At 47.3% G+C, this 17,165-nt stretch overlaps 1 protein-coding gene across 1 annotated transcript; it reads left to right on the forward strand.

Annotated features, from left to right (window-relative positions):
• Window positions 1–525: 525 nt before the first annotated feature.
• Window positions 526–16,319, forward strand: LOC311143313 (neuroligin-4, X-linked-like; the record flags this gene model as incomplete). Its single annotated transcript, XM_084179143.1, has 8 exons — window positions 526–1,012; window positions 1,155–1,307; window positions 7,403–7,588; window positions 7,731–7,996; window positions 14,141–14,302; window positions 14,476–14,837; window positions 14,963–15,109; window positions 15,485–16,319. 8 exons carry the CDS (start codon window positions 526–528, stop codon window positions 16,317–16,319), a joined length of 2,598 nt encoding a protein of 865 aa, XP_084035269.1.
• Between the last annotated feature and the right edge of the window lie 846 nt (window positions 16,320–17,165).

Below are 17,165 nucleotides of genomic sequence, written 5' to 3' on the forward strand. Positions count from 1 at the left end.
TGTAGTTGGAGAATGGGAGGAGATAATGTCTCTCAGTTTCTACCACTCTGCACCCTGAGAGGTTGCAGCCTGTTCTCTCTGGCCAGTCATGTTGTTTTAATGGGGTCTTCATGTCTATACTTTAAGTCTGCCTTTATTTGTGGTATTGTACTCTGTCAGACTAGGCTGTGTCAAAACTTGCATGCTCTTTTTTTTCAACTGTCAGTAGAAGAGGGAATTTGCCCAGTTCAGCCCGCATGCTTGGAGGAGAACCATTGTACATGCAGTATGTATATATCATTCAAGCTCTGTCTCAATCTTTTTCTCTCTGTTTGTCTCTCTGTCTCTCTCTCTCCCTCCCTCCAGGCAGAACAGTGTGACTGTACGAAGAGAACCGGGAGGTGACTGGCTGACCCAGGGAGGAGAGAGACATATTCTGAGACAAACACACACAGAAAACTGAGCAGGGCTGTGTAGAGTGTGTGTTAGACTCTCAGACGGAGTCCTGACCTTAACCCAACGCCGACGCTCCCACGTCCCTCCAACATGTCTCCCCCGTCTACCCCCACCCCGCTCCCCTCTCTGCCCTCCTCTCTACTGTGTGTCCTCTCCATGCTCCTGTCCCTGTTCAGACTGAGGGGCATCCTCCCCCCTCTCCTCTCACTTGTACTGTCCCTCCCCCCTGCTGCTAGCCAGTCACTCATCACCACGTCCCAGGGCAGACTGAGGGGTCAGTTGACCCCCCTGCCTTCTGACCTGCTGGGCCCTGTTGTCCAGTACCTGGGGGTCCCCTATGCCCGCCCCCCCACCGGAGAGAGACGCTTCCAGCCCCCCGAGCCCCCCCTGTCCTGGCCAGGGGTGAGGAACGCCACCCAGTTCTCCCCAGTCTGCCCCCAGCCTGTAGAGGAACACAGCCTGCTGACAGAGATGTTACCTCTCTGGTACTCTGCCAATCTGGACATAGCCAGCACATACCTGGCACAGCAGAGTGAAGACTGCCTCTACCTCAATATATACGTCCCCACTGAGGAAGGTATGTAGTATGTACAGTACACACACACACACACACAAATCATCTATCTCTACATATTTATGCATGCACCCACATATGTTTCTTTGCATACTACAAGAGCTGTTGAACACTCAGAAAATCTGGCTTGTGTGTGTGATTCCAGACATCCATGATGAAGGCGGTCTGCGGCCAGTGATGGTGTATGTCCATGGAGGTTCTTACTCAGAGGGGAGCGGCAACATGATGGACGGCAGTGTCCTCGCTAGCTATGGAAACGTCATCGTCATCACAATCAACTACAGGCTGGGAGTACTGGGTTAGTCAACTTCATCATCATCATCAGCGTCGTTGTCATCATCATCATCATTATCATCATCACCTTCATCTTCATCTTTACCATCATCATCATGAGATTCCGCCTAATCACCTTTCTGGCTTACTCTGGTTGAAATGTCACTGGTCTGTGTTGCCACTGAGAAGCTAGCAGCCTGTATATAGCCAGATTAATCTGTGTGTGTGAGAGAGAGAGAGAGAGAGAGAGAGAGAGAGAGGGGAGAGGTGGGGGTGAGAGAGAGAGAGAGAGAGAGAGTGTGTACGCCTGGTTAGAGGGGAGCCAACAGCTTTGTGTTTATGGCTCACAGTAGGTGGAGTTCAATTAAGCTTTATGAGAGGAGAGAGAGAGAGAGAGAGAGAGAGAGAGAAGAGAGGTGGGGGTGAGAGAGAGGAGAGGAGAGAGAGGAGAGGTGGGGTGAGAGAGAGAGAGAGAGAAGAGAGGTGGGGTGAGAGAGAGAGAGAGAGAGAGAAGAGAGGTGGGTGTGAGAGAGAGAGAGAGGAGAGGTGGGGTGAGAGAGTAAAGGAAAGGAGCGATAGTAACTGGTGTCCGCTAACCAACCAAGAATCCACAAAATGGGACAAACACCAAATTGAGACTCTACATGCATGTTCAATTTTACAACCACCTAAAAGGAAGCGATTCCCAAAACTTCCATAACAACGCCATCACCTACAGAGTAATTAACCTAGAGAAGAGTCCCCTAAGCAAGCTGGCCCTGGGGCTCTGTTCACAAACACAAACAGACCCCACAGAGCCCCAGGACATCAACGCAATTAGACCCAACCAAATCATGAGAAAACCAAAAGATAATTACTTGACACATTGGAAAGAATTAACCAACAAACAGAGCAAACTGCAATGCTATTTGGCCATAAATAGAGAGTACACAGTGGCAGAATACCTGACCACTGTGACTGACCCAAAATTAAGGAAAGCTTTGACTATGTAAAGATTCAGGAAGCATAGCCTTGCTATTGAGAGAGGCCGCCGTAGGCAGACCTGGCTCTCAAGAGAAGACAGGCTATGTGCACACTGCCCACACAATGAGGTGGAAACTGAGCTGCACTTCCTAACCTCCTGCCAAATGTATGACCATATTAGAGACACATATTTCCCTCAGATTACACAGAACCACAAAGAATTCGAAAACAAATTCAATTTTGATAAAAAAACTCCCATATCTATTGGGTGAAATACCACAGTGTGCCATCACAGCAGCAATATTTGTGACCTGTTGCCACAAGAAAAGGGCAACCAGTGAAGAACAAACACTATTGTAAATACAACCCATATTTATGTTTATTTATTTTTCCTTTTGTACAACACTGTACATATCCATAATATATGACATTTGAAATGTCTCTATTCATTTGAAACTTTTGTTAGTGTAATGTTTACTGTTCATTTTTGATTGTTTATTTCACTTTTTTTGTTATCTATTTCACTTGCTTTGGCAATGTAAACATATGTTTCCCATGCCAATAAAGCTCTTTTAATTTAATTGAATTGAGAGAAGAGAGGCAGGGTGTGAGGTAGGAGGGGGAGGGAATAAGAGAGAGGGTAAGAGATGGGGAGGGGAGGGAAGAGAGAGAGAGAGGATAAGAGAGTGGGAGAGGAGGTGATCTAGGGAAAGAGGTAGTGAGGGAAGGGTCAAGAGGAAAAGGAGGAGGAAAGCAAGAGGGGAGAAGGAGAGGAGGTCTAAGTGATCTGATTTATAATCATTGAAGGTCACATGTATCTTGTGGCTCAGCCCTCAGTAACACACACTCCAGCTCATCCTGTTAGTGACACACTCATGTCTCTAATGTGGCGTGTGAATTAGTGACACACTCATTTTGCGTGTGCATGTGTTCAGTGACACATGACTCTTCTGCTGTCCCAGGTCTACCTCAGGTCTGACTGAGGGTGGTGAGCAACGGTCACATGACATCATCAGTCACTGGGTCCTCGGGATTTGGCTACACTGTCAAACATGTCTGTCAATCTGTGTTTAGACAATACATTGTATCTACAGTATAAGGGTTAGTGCGCAACTGTAGCCACTTACTGGATTAGGGTTAGGTTTAAACGGCATACTGTAATACTTGTTATTATTGATTTATTAAAATCATTAATGAGAAATTGATAATTATCTGCCGTAACAACCAATCCCCAGTGAGCCTACTAGTCCCAGAATTGTAAGGAATCAAACCTAGTTTGAAGTGGAGATCGGCCTTTAGTTCCAAGTCCATATTTACATCCTGCTGTTCATGTCTTTGATGAATTTTTTTTACATAAGTATTCAGACCCTTTGCTATGAGACTCGAAATTGAGCTCAGGTGCATCCTGTTTCCATTGATCATCCTTGAGATGTTTCTACAACTTGATTGGATTGGACATGATTTGGAAAGGCACACACCTGTCTATATAAGGTCCCACAGTTGACAGTGCATGTCAGAGCAAAAACTGAGCAATCGGGGGAGAAGGTTCCTTGGTCAGGGAGGTGACCAAGAACCCGATGGTCACTCTGACAGAGCTCCAGAGTTCCTCTGTGGAGATGGGAGAACCTTCCAGAAGGACAATCATCTCTGCAGCACTCCACAATCATCGCTTTATGGTAGAGTGGCCAGATGGAAGCCACTCCTCAGTAAAAGGCACATGACAGCACGCTTGGAGTTTGCCAAGTCTCAAGGTTTTGCTCGCCTGAGGTAGAGTATCTCATGATAAGCTGTAGACCACACTATTTACCAAGAGAGTTTTCATCTATATTTTTCGTAGCTCTCTATTTACCACCACAAACCGATGCTGTCACTAAGGCTGCACTCAATGAGCTGTATAAGGCCATAAGCAAACAGGAAAACGCTCATCCAGAGGCGGCGCTCCTAGTGGCCGGGGACTTTAATGCAGGGAAACTTAAATCCGTTTTACCCAATTTATACCAGCATGTTAAATGTGCAACCAGAGGGAAAAAAATTCAGGTCAACATTCACAAGGCAGACAGATTACGAGGACTTGTACTCCGAGCATGCGCTGACCAACTTGCAAGTGTCTTCACTGACATTTTCAACCTCTCCCTGACTGAGTCTGTAATACCAACATGTTTCAAGCAGACCACCATAGTCCCTGTGCCCAAGAACACTAAGGTAACCTGCCTAAATGACTATAGACATGTAGCACTCACGTCTGTAGCCATTATCCCAGAAACCCTAGACCCACTCCAATTTGCATACCACCCCAACAGATCCACAGATGATGCAATCTCTATTGCACTCCACACTGTCCTTTCCCACCTGGACAAAAGGAACACCAACGTGAGAATGCTATTCATTGACTACAGCTCAGCGTTCAACACCATAGTGCCCTCAAAGCTCATCACTAAGCTAAGGACCCTGGGACTAAACACCTCCCTCTGCTCTGGCACCCCAATGGTGGAACAAGCTCCCTCACGACGCCAGGACAGCGGAGTCACTCACCACCTTCCGGAGACATTTGAAACCCCACCTCTTTAAGGAATACCTGGGATAGGATAAAGTAATCCTTCTACCCCCCCCCCCCCCCCCCCCAAAAAAAATAAAAAAAATAATAATTGGAAAGTGGTTATCCCACTGGCTATAGGGTGAATGCACCAATTTGTAAGTCGCTCTGGATAAGAGCGTCTGCTAAATGACGTAAATGTGCCCTTGAGCAAGGCACTTAACCCTAATTGCTCCTGTAAGTCGCTCTGGATAAGAGCGTCTGCTAAATGACTAAAATGTAAATGTAAATGTAACTGGATCCTGGACTTCCTGACGGGCCGCCCCCAGGTGGTAAGGGTAGGTAACAACACATCTGCCATGCTGATCCTCAACACGGGGGCCCCTCAGGGGTGCTAGCTCAGTCCCCTCCTGTACTCCCTGTTCACCCATGACTGCATGGCCAGGCACGACTCCAACACCATCATTAAGTTTGCCGACGACACAACAGTGGTAGGCCTGATCACCGACAACGATGAGACAGCCTATAGGGAGGAGGTTAGAGACCTGGCCGTGTGGTGCCAGGATAACAACCTCTCCCTCAACGTGATCAGATTTGGCATGGGTCCTCAGATCCTCAAAGGTTTCTACAGATGCACCATCGAGAGCATCCTGACTGGTTGCATCACTGCCTGGTATGGCAACTGACTGGTTGCATCACTGCCTGGTATGGCAATCCTGGTTGTGTGGTGCCAGGATAACAACCTCTCCCTCAACGTGATCAAGACAAAGGAGATGATTGTGGACTACAGGAAAAAGAAGAGGACCGAGCACGCCCCCATTCTCATCGACAGGTCTGTAGTGGAGCAGGTTGAGAGCTTCAAGTTCCTTGGTGTCCATGTCACCAACAAACTATCATGGTCCAAACGCACCAAGACAGTCGTGAAGAGGGCATAACAAAGCCTTTTCCCCCTCAGGAGACTGAAAAGATTTGGCATGGGTCCTCAGATCCTCAAAAGGTTCTACAGATGCACCATCGAGAGCATCCTGACTGGTTGCATCACTGCCTGGTATGGCAACTGCTCGGCCTCCGACTGCAAGGCACTACAGAGGGTAGTGCGTACGGCCCAGTACATAGTCACTTTAATTATACCTACATGTACATATTACCGCAATTACCTTGACTAACCGGTGCCCCCGCACATTGACTCTGTACCGGTAACCCCTGTATATAGCTTCGCTACTGTTATTTTTACTGTTATTTTACAGCTTTTATTTTTTACTTATCTATTGTTTACTTAACACTTATTTTAAAACTGCATTGTTGGTTAGGTCTTGTAAGTAAGCATTTCACTGTAAGGTCTACACCTGTTGTATTCGGTGCAAGTGACAAATCAAATTTGATTTGATTTGAAAAGGCACCTAAAGAACTCTCTCGACCATGAGAAACACCTCATGGTGTGGCGCAGTGGTCTAAGGCACTGCATCGCAGTGCTAACTGTGTCACTAGAGATCCTGGTTCGAATCCAGGCTCTGTCGCCCGCGACCGGGAGACTCATGGGCGGCGCACAATTGGCCCAGCGTCGTCCAGGGTAGGGGAGGGAATGGCCGGCAGGGATGTAGCTCAGTTGATAGAGCATGGCGTTTGCAACGCCAGGGTTGTGGGTTCGATTCCCACGGGGGGCCAGTATAAAAAATAAAAAAAATGTATTCACTAACTGTAAGTCGCTCTGGATAAGAGCGTCTGCTAAATGACTAAAATGTAAAATGTAAACAAGATTCTCTGGTCTGATGAAACCAAGATTGAACTCTTTGGCCTGAATGCCAAGTGTCACGTCTGGAGGAAACCAGGCACCGCTCATCACCTGGCCAATACCATCCCTACGGTGAAGCATGGTGGTGGTAGCATCATGCTGTGGGGATGTTTTTCAGCGGCAGGGACTGGGAGACTAGTCAGGATTGAGGGAAAGACGAACTGAGCAAAGTACAGAGAGATCCTTGATGAAAACCTGCTCCAGAGCGCTCAGGACCTCAGACTGGGCGAAGGTTCACCTTCCAACAGGACAACGTCCCTAAGCACACAGCCAAGACAACGCAGGAGTGGCTTCAGGACAAGTCACTGAATGTCCTTGAGTGGTCCAGCCAGAGCCCGGACTTGAACCCGATCTAACATCTCTGGAGAGACCTGAAAATAGCTGTGCAGCGACGCTCCCTATCCAACCTAACAGAGCTTGAGAGGATCTGTAGAGAAGAATGGGAGGAACTCCCGAAATACAGGAGTGCCAAGCTTGTAGCGTTATACCCAGGAAGACTAAAGGATGTAATCAAACAAAGTACTGAGTAAAGGGTCTGAATACTTGTGTAAATGTGATATTTCAGTTGTTTATTTTTTTTTAAATTTGCTAACATGTCTAAAAACCTGTTTTTGCTTTGTCATTATGGGGCATTGTGTGTAGATTGATGTGGATTTTTTTAATTTTTATAATAAGGCTGTAACGTAACAAAATGTGGAACAAGTCAAGGGGTCTGAATACTTTCCGAATGCACTGTATTTCTGTTTGTTGTGTTATTTTAAACATTTTACTCTAATATCTACTAGACTTTCCTTTGATATTGCTGTGTATTTTATATGTGTTACTTCTTTAGGTTTCCTCAGTACGGGTGACCAGGCAGCTAAAGGCAACTATGGTCTGTTGGACCAGATCCAGGCTCTGCGCTGGGTGAAGGAGAACATTGCTGCATTCAGCGGAGACCCAGACAGAGTCACCGTGTTTGGCTCTGGGGCTGGAGCCTCCTGTGTCAGCCTGCTAACTCTGTCCCACTACTCTGAGGGTAAGTAACCTCTAACCCCTGAACCCAAACTCTTGACCTTTAACTTCTAACTTTCAGCCTGGTCACAGTTCTCAAAGAATCACCTCCAATTCCTGACCCATAACCTCTGACCTCTAACCTCTGTCAGCATGCTGTGTATCAGATCTGTTCCAGAAGGCGATCATCCAGAGTGGGACAGCCCTGTCCAGCTGGGCGGTCAACTACCAGCCAGGGAAGTATGCAAGGCTGCTGGGGGACAAGGTGGGCTGCAGCCTGGAGGACTCATCAGAGCTGATCGTCTGCCTGCAGGGGAAGACCTACCAGGAGCTGGTGGAACAGAACATCACTCCAGCTAAATACCACACCGCCTTCGGACCTGTCATCGACGGTGATGTCATCCCTGATGACCCCCAGATACTCATGGAGCAGGTGAGAAAATATAGAACACTATGGTTTATATAGATTATACATGTATTACAAGTTATTCTGAAAATGTTAGACCTGGACATAGCACCATTTCAGCAGCTACGTTTGTCTTAAATTATATATTAAATTGCTTAGATCATAGGAATCACTGTGCTGCCACATGTATAGATCTATCAAAGGCCTTTGATACTGTCGACCATCCCCTACTCATTCAAAGGTTGTCTGAAATTGGCCTCGACCAGGCGTCTTGCAAGTGGTTTGGGAACTAGCTGTCAGATAGGACACAATGTGTGCTTTCTGATGGTGTCAAGTTTCCTCGATATTACTAAAGGTGTCCCGCAGGGGTCGATTTTGGGACTTGTCCTCTTTACTATTTATATAAATAAAATTGGTCTATCTCCAAAAACCTGTAACATTCATCTGTATGCAGATGACACTGTTATGTGTGCTATTGCCCCTACGGCTGACCGTAGGGGCGTAAAAAAAATAATCAGATGGCTTACACATTTATGCATTGGATGGTTCTTTCATTGAGCAGGTTCCCGACTATAAATATCTGGGCTTTTGGACTGATAATAATTTGACGTTCAAAAAACGAGTTAAGAAGCTGAGATTTAAAATAGGCTTATTTTATAGAAATAGATAATTCTTCTCCCCGATCAGCAGGAGGCAGATTGTACAGTCAACTTTCCTGCCAGTTTTTGACAACGGTGACACCATTTATCGGAATGCAGCAGCCACTACTCTTAAACCTTTGGATGCCATCTATCATAGCTTTTCGCTTTGTCACAGGTGATAGTTTTAATATGCATCACTGCATCCTGTATTAAAAGGTTGGCTGGTCCTCATTAAAGTCCTGTAGATCACTTCATTACTCCCTTTTTGTCTACAAAGCTCTACTATACAAGCTCCTGACTTACCTAACTTCGTTGTTAAAGTATAAAAACATGAGATACCAAACCCCTTCACAGGGTTGGTTGACTCTTGAGATTCCTCGGGTCTCCACCGAACTAGGTAAATCCGCTTTTAGTTTTAATCCTCCAGATTTTTGGAATCACTTTCAAAATTCATTACATTTGGATTCCCTGGTGCCACTAAGGCAGTTTAAAACCCTGATGATAAATGAGTTCACCGAGGTGTGCAATTGTTTTGATTGACTTTAATAATTTGTTTATGATGCCTGTGATGTTTGTGATGTTCTAATGTAATGTACTTGTTATTCTATCTTGTAGTTTTTATATTTTATTTTATGTCCTCAGGACACCATTGAAAAAACAGAGATCACCCAAGAAGAAATATTAGATACTGTTAAAATATTAGCATGGAGAAAAGCACCAGGAATGGATGGCTTTCCCATAGAATTCTATTCAACATTTTGGGACAAGGTAGCCCCACTATTTACACAAATGACAAAGCACATGTCACTCAATTCAATACTTCCTAGTTCCATGTATCAAACGGTTATTACAGTTATGTTATGAGTCCCCTGCTGATTATAGACCCATACGTTTAATAAATTGTGACAATAAAATAATAACAAAGCTTATAAGCAATAGAATGGCAAAAGTCTTACCAGACTTGAAACAGTATATATTAATCAAACAAGGTTTATTAAAAATAGACACAAACAAATACAAGAACATGTTCCAGTTTAATACAATAACCCCAAAAACAAGATATACATTTATCAAAAATGGCTGTTGATGCTGAAAAAGGCTTTTGACTGTCTAGAATGGCTTTTTCTATTCAAAACTTTGGAAGCTTTCAACTTTCCAGCTGAAATAATAAATGTAATGAAGCCAAAATATACACAAATAATATATTATCTGTTGAAATTGCTTTAGAAAGGGGCACAAGACAGGGATGCCACTTCATATTTAAGAACACTATAACAATATCGAAGAAAATGAAACATATTCTACAAGAACCAATATCACTCCCTAAAAACACAACCTTATGGAACGATCCTTGGACAGCTTTTCAGAATTCATAAATTGGTCCACATGGAAAACTAAAGGCATAAAAAACGTAAATTACTTGGTAACAGGAAATACATGTATTTCCATTACAGAATTAAAAAGTAATTTTGGACTGACCAATGAAGATACAGTCATTTTAAATACATGCAACTTAAAAGTTACATATCACAAAATTTCAGAGCGACCTTGAGGGTATCTTATTTGAGTCGGAAACGGATGCTCATATGATAGGTGTGACGAGTACTGAGGATACGAAGAGGCAGGACGCAGATGCAGGAATCAACAATGTAAAGGTTTACTTAACACTGAGCAAGAGAACAACAAAGAGCGAGTACACGACAAGACACTGCCGGTCCTGACAGTGGCAACGAAGAAACCACCCCGGCTCCTGGTTCATGTGCTCCACCTGCCCATTCGACTGAGGCCTATACCCGGAAGTGAGGCTGGCTGTGGCCCCGATCTTCTCCAGGAAAGCCTTCCACACTCGGGAGGTGAATTGGGGGTCACGGTCCGAGACTATGTCCTCCTGAAGTCCATAATGCCAGAAGACCTGTTGAAACAGGACCTCAGCGACCTGGAGAGCAGAAGGAAGACCAGTTAGTGGCAAAAAACGGCATGATTTGGAGAACCGATCTACGACCACCAGGACTGTTGTGGAGCTGTCCGACCGTGGGAGGTCAGTGACAAAGTCTCTGGACAGGTGTGACCAAGGTCACTCAGGCACTGGGAGAGGAACTAGTTTGCCTGCCGGGGCGTTCCGAGGTATCTTTGTTTGGGCACATATGGAACAGGAGTTGATATAGCGGGAGACATCAGTAGCCAAGGTGGGCCACCAGTACTTTTGTGAGAGAGAATGCGCGTAATACTGCCGTAAGGGTGGTGTGCGCCTAGATCAGCAGGCGGTCACAGACCCTGGTGGGTACATACACGCACCCCGGAGGGGCGTTGGCAGGCGCTGGGTCCTCCTGAGCCACCAGGTGGATGTCTTCGTCCACATCCCAAACGACAGGTGCCACGATGAGAGACGGAGGCAAGATAGGACCCCCCAGATCCTTCCTTTCTCCGGTATGGTGCATCCTGGAGAGTGCGTCGGCTTTCACATTCTGGGATCCTGGGTGGTAGGACAGAATAAACTGAAAGCAAGTAAGAAATTGGGCCCACCTGGCTTGACGAGAGTTCATCCATTTTGCTGCCCGTATGTGCTCCAAATTCCGGTGGTCAGTGAGAATCCGGAATGGATGGACTGCGCACTCCAGCCAGTGTCTCCATTCCTCCAGAGCGAGGACCACCGCCAACAGCTTCCTGTCTACTCAGCATGTCTCGGAACACATCATTGACGAAGGACTGGAACATGGAAGGTGCGTTGGCGAGGCCGTAGGGCATGACGCAGTATTCATCGTGGCCTGAGGTAGTGCTGAATGCAGTCTTCCACTCATCTCCTTCCCGGATTCGGATCAGGTTGTAGGCACTCCTTGGGTCCAACTTGGTAAAGTACCGGGCCCCTCGCCGCTGCTCGATGGCCGACGGAACCAGAGGGAGGGGGTACCGGTACTTGGTGGTGACTGCGTTCAGCCCCCGGTAGTCAATGCACGGCCTCAGTCCTCCGTCTTTTTTGGCGTCGAAGAAGAAGCTGGCGGAGGCAGGAGAGGTAGAGCGTCTGATGAACCCCTGTTTCAGGGTCTCCGCCACATACTTCTCCATGGCCTCAGTCTCCACTATGGAGAGGGAGTAAATGTGACTCTTTGGGGGGTGTTGTCCCTCCAGCAGGTCAATGGCGCAGTCCCAGGGCCAGTGAGGAGGGAGACACTTGGAGGCAGAGAAGACATCGGAGAGATTTGCGTACTCACGTGAAATGTTGGGCTGGAGGGCGGACTCCGGACTCTCCACTGACGTGGAACAACAAACCACCGGCAGGCAGGTCCTCCGGAATGAGGAGAACCAGGTTGTGATCCTCTTAGTGATCCAATTGATGGTGGGGTTGTGTAGTCTGAGCCAGGGCAATCCCAAGACGATCCGGTGAAGGGGTGATGTGACAATGTGGAAGGACAGCTCCTCGTGGTGCTCCAGTAGTGTGGGAATGGTGATGGTAATGGAGAGAGTGACGTGCGTAATGGTGCCTGATCCAAGTGGTTTATTGTCCAGCGAGGTGAGGTGTAGCGGAGAAGGCAGTGGCACGGTGGACAACCCCCATTCAGAGACCAGCTCCCTATCTATAAGGTTCCCCGCTGATCCGGAATCTATCATTGCCGTTGAAAGCGAAGAGAAGGAAGAACCATTCACCATTAGGGGAACTAAAAACAGTGGTTTGGTGACAGGTGATGAAGGAACACTTACGGAGCGGCGACGGGAGTCATACCGCCTAGATAGGGAGCCGCCAGGAGATATGTGGTCCGTGGTGGTGTAGGGGGTGCTTCCCACCTCCATGGGTGAGGACCCGGAGGCAGGGCGGCTTCCATAGCTCCGATGGGGTGAGCGTCGAGGCTCCGGGAGGTGTTGGGAACGCTGTTGGTCTCCCAACATGTCGTCAAGACAAATGGACGTGGCAATGAGGGTATCAAGGTCCATCTCGTCGTCCCGACATGCGAGTTCTGTCGTGATGTCCTTCCGTAAGCCTCTACTGAAGGCCTTGCGCAGAGCACGCTCATTCCAGCCGGAAGATGCCGCCACTGTGCGAAAGATCAGGGCGTACTCGAACGCGGCCCCCTCTCCCTGTTGTAGCCGGAGGAGACGCTCACCCCCGTCCTTTCCCTCCGTGGGAAGATCGAACACCGCCCTGAACCGAGCGAGAAATGTGGAGTAGGGAAGCGCTGCGGCCTCACCTCCTTCCTAGACGGCCGTGGCCCAATCCAGCACCTTTCCCTTCAGTAGCGAAATCACCAGCACTATCCTGGCTTGGTCCGATGGAGATGCCCCACGCTGACGCGCCAGATACAGTGAAACCTGTAGCAGGAAGCCTCTACATTTTGTCGTTTTCCCGTCATAGCACTCCGGCAGGGCGAGGGGTCCCTCAGACATTGGTGATAGCACGGGAGTAGGTGGACTGGGTGCACTCGCCGCTCCCTGAGGTGGAATCGGAGCGATGGTCAGTTTATGCAGCGTTTGGAGCACTTCCTATATGGCAGCGTTCAGCTGGGCAATCTGCTGCTGGTGCTGGTCGAGGCGCTGGGAAACACCAGGAGGATTACCTGCTGCATCCATCTTCGTGATTGGTGTGTGATTCTGTGACGAGTACTGAGGATACGAAGAGGCAGGACACAGACGCAGGAATCAACAATGTAAAGGTTATTTAACACTGAGCAAGACAACAACAAAGAGCAAGTAGGGAATATACAAAACCTTGCAGAGGACACATCCAACTGACAATCGCTTATAAAAAAATATTAATATAAACTAAAAATAACTGATGTTGGCACAAGATGGAGGGAAAGTTGGAGCATAACTAACGAAATTACAGTTAACGAAAATGTACACTTAATCCAGTAGAAGCTAATGTATAGAATGTATTATACAACAGACAAAATTCATGTCTTACGTGTAAAACTAATAATGACTCAATAATCCATGCTTTCTGGGAATGCTATAAAGTCCGGAAGTTGTGGGCGGAGCTATAAAGTTGGCTGTCAGAAGTATTACAATGTAAATGTACTTTTAATCTGTCTGTCTGCATATTTCAAGACATGGCATATGGGGGTGTGGTGAGATACCCAATGGGCTGGACGATTCTCTTCTCATCACTCATCTTGAAAATACGTATTGTAAAAACGTGGAAATCAATCAATCCACCATCATTAACACAATGGAAAAATCAAATGATTTATTATTTAAATATTTAAATAGCATGGGTGACTGAGAAAAACAAATTGATACAATTGCAGGCCATGTGGCAAACAATAATGCATGCACTAGGGATGGGTGTGCACTAGGGATGGGGGTGTGAGCATGCGGGTCCGGGCAGATGAGATGTACTCATTGTTTGTGTGCGTCTATAAGTTGTTGTTCGTAATGTTTGTATATGGAGTAAAAAATTAATACAATTGGGCTCCCCTGAGTAAATAAAAGTTAATAATAAAATATGGTTTATTAGATTTAGCAAGATTTGGTTCTGGGTTCTGAGTCAGGGTTAAGGATGCACAATATTGTTATTGTCAACCCTGTTCTTCACACACAGGGGGAGTTCCTCAACTATGACATCATGCTGGGTGTGAACCAGGGGGAGGGGCTTCAGTTCGTTGACGGGATTGTTGACAGTGAGGACGGTGTCTCCGGCGACGATTTTGACTTTGCCGTGTCGGACTTCGTGGACAGTCTCTACGGCTACCCGGAGGGGAAGGTAGGCTGTAGGAAAATGTATATGCCCACCCAGTGTTTCTACGCAAGGTGTTGGAGGGCAAAGAATATGTTCAGCAAAAAGTCAAACTGCACTCTGCATACTGCAATCTATCTATGCTCCCATGTGCTTTATTGACAAGGTATTTTTGTACCTTGTTTTTATCCTTGCAAAAGGACACGCTGAGAGAGAGCATCAAGTTCATGTACACAGACTGGGCCGACCGGGAGAACCCTGAAACCCGGCGGAAGACGCTAGTCGCGCTGTTCACTGATCACCAGTGGGTGGCGCCGGCGGTGGCCACAGCAGACCTCCACGCCCAGTACGGATCGCCAACATATTTCTACTCCTTCTACCACCACTGTCAGAGTGACACATCGCCCGCCTGGGCTGACTCCTCCCACGGAGATGAGGTGCCGTATGTGTTCGGTCTACCGCTGATCGGACCCACGGACCTCTTCAACTGTAACTTCTCTAAGAACGATGTGATGCTCAGCGCCGTGGTCATGACATACTGGACGAACTTCGCCAAGACAGGGTGAGAAAAATCTCTTGTCTAACTCCTTCGCTAACAAATATCTCTTACTTTCCTCTATTGAATGGTAAAGTAACCACGGTTCACTTTTAAGATCTATTTCTGATTGTGTTTGTGCTTCGTCTCAGAGATCCTAACCAGCCGGTGCCCCAGGACACCAAGTTCATCCACACCAAACCCAACCGCTTTGAGGAGGTGGCCTGGGCCAAGTACACCCCCAAGGAACAGCTGTACCTGCACATCGGCTTGAAGCCACGCGTCAGAGACCACTACAGGTAGATCAGATAATCACAGACCACTACAGAACACTACAGGTAGATCAGATAATCACAGACCACTACAGAACACTTCAGACAGATCACATAGTCACAGGCCACTACAGGTAGATCAGATAATCACAAACCACTACAGACCACTACAGATAGATCAGATAATCACAGACCACTACAGGTAGACATTTCTTTGCCAACCTTTCCAAGAGCAACAGATATCTTGCTGCTGCCATATCTTGTTCAAGAATGTATAATGAACCACTTTGTACTGTTATTGTGTATATTTTATCAGATTCCTTGTGAAATGTATTTTTTCTTTGTATGGATGATGATTCTACTGCAAAACCCCCCAAAAACATTTTTCTTATCCAACTCCAGAGCTGCCAAGACAGCGTTCTGGCTACAGCTGGTGCCCCACCTCCACAACATCAACGAGTTGCTGCAGTACGTGTCCTCTGCAACCCACAGCCCTCCCCAGGACACCACCCCCCACTCCTACACCAAGCGGCTGTCTAAAGGCCTGGGCCTGGGTAGCACGCGCCACCCCAACCCCAACCCCCCGGCCACGCCCCAGGCTCCAGCACTGCAGGGGGAGGAGCTGCAGGTCCCACACCCCGTTATGGAGGACTACTCCACTGAGCTGAGTGTTACCATTGCAGTGGGAGCCTCACTCCTCTTCCTCAACATCCTGGCCTTTGCAGCTCTGCTCTACAAGAAGGACAAACGCAAGATGGAACATCGCAGGCTGCCACGCCCACCTCCACGCCGTGACATCATGAACGCTGACATCACACACCAGCTGCAGGGGGAGGGGCTTCTGAAGCAGCTGGAGGCTGAGGCTCTGCACCAACACAACACGCTGGAGATACACGACACACACAACATACACCACACGCTGGAGGCTCTGGACACGCTGGACACACAGGACATCTACAACACTCTGGACACCCTGCGACTGACCTGTCCACCTGACTACACCCTGACCCTGAGACGCTCCCCTGACGACGTGCCCCTGATGACCCCCAGGTCCCTGCCCATGACCCCTGGCTCTCACCCCACCACCCCCATGACCCCCATGACCCCCATGACACCTGGCTCTGTTGTGGGGGTGCAGCCCATGCAGGGCTATAGTCCTTACAGTAACACTCACCTGCCCAATACACACATGCACACACACCCCAACACACACACACATTCTACCACACGCGTATAACCACAGACAGAGATGGAGCAGAACGGAGCAGGATAGTTTCTCCAGCATCTAAAATGGCGGAACGATCCAGTCTGCAGTATTGCATGAGTAGAACACTAAGGAGTGGAAGTGATGAACTCTGGGAGAGGAAGTAATGTGCATCAGTAAATGGAACATTATAAATGAGAACTTCCAATATGGCTGGCAATTTGGTTCATACATCATGGAAACATTGCTTGTCTATAAGCTGCGTCCGAAATGGCCGAAGTTGCCATGTGACTTGCCCTGGAGCAGGGCTGCTGTGATGTCCAGATCAGATCAGACTACTGACTGAACCTTCTGGGAACAACTTGAATAACCTGTGAAATGTGAATGTAGAATATTTCAATTGCAATGAAATCCTTCAGAGGATCAACATTCCTTGCAGCTCTGTGCTCAGCCAGGCCATGGATGTGGTCTGAAGGACAGACAGACACAGACAGACAGAGAACAACAGATGGACAGGGACAGAGACAGACTGTATTTATAGCACCTGGGACAAAGTCCTCTGAAGGGTTCAACAATAACAAGTTCAACAGTCCGAAGATCTACCAACCAGCAGTCTGTTCAAATATGTAAATAACTTGTAAACATAATGGAGAAAAGATGGTAAGATGTAAAGCTTTTACTGTTTTATTGCATTAAAATATGTTATTTAACGACCGTAGGCTTTAATTTGAGTTCATTATAAATGTATAGGTCCTCAGAACAAGATGTAATTTGACCCTTACCTCTGACCTCCTGACCCTAACACTAACCCTGACCACATCTATGCCCAACCTCTTCCCTGATCTGTAACTGGGTCTGTCCTTGGTCCCATCTCTCAGC

The sequence above is a fragment of the Coregonus lavaretus genome (assembly GCF_964263955.1).
Source record: "Coregonus lavaretus genome assembly, chromosome: 16".
NCBI lineage: Eukaryota > Metazoa > Chordata > Actinopteri > Salmoniformes > Salmonidae > Coregonus > Coregonus lavaretus.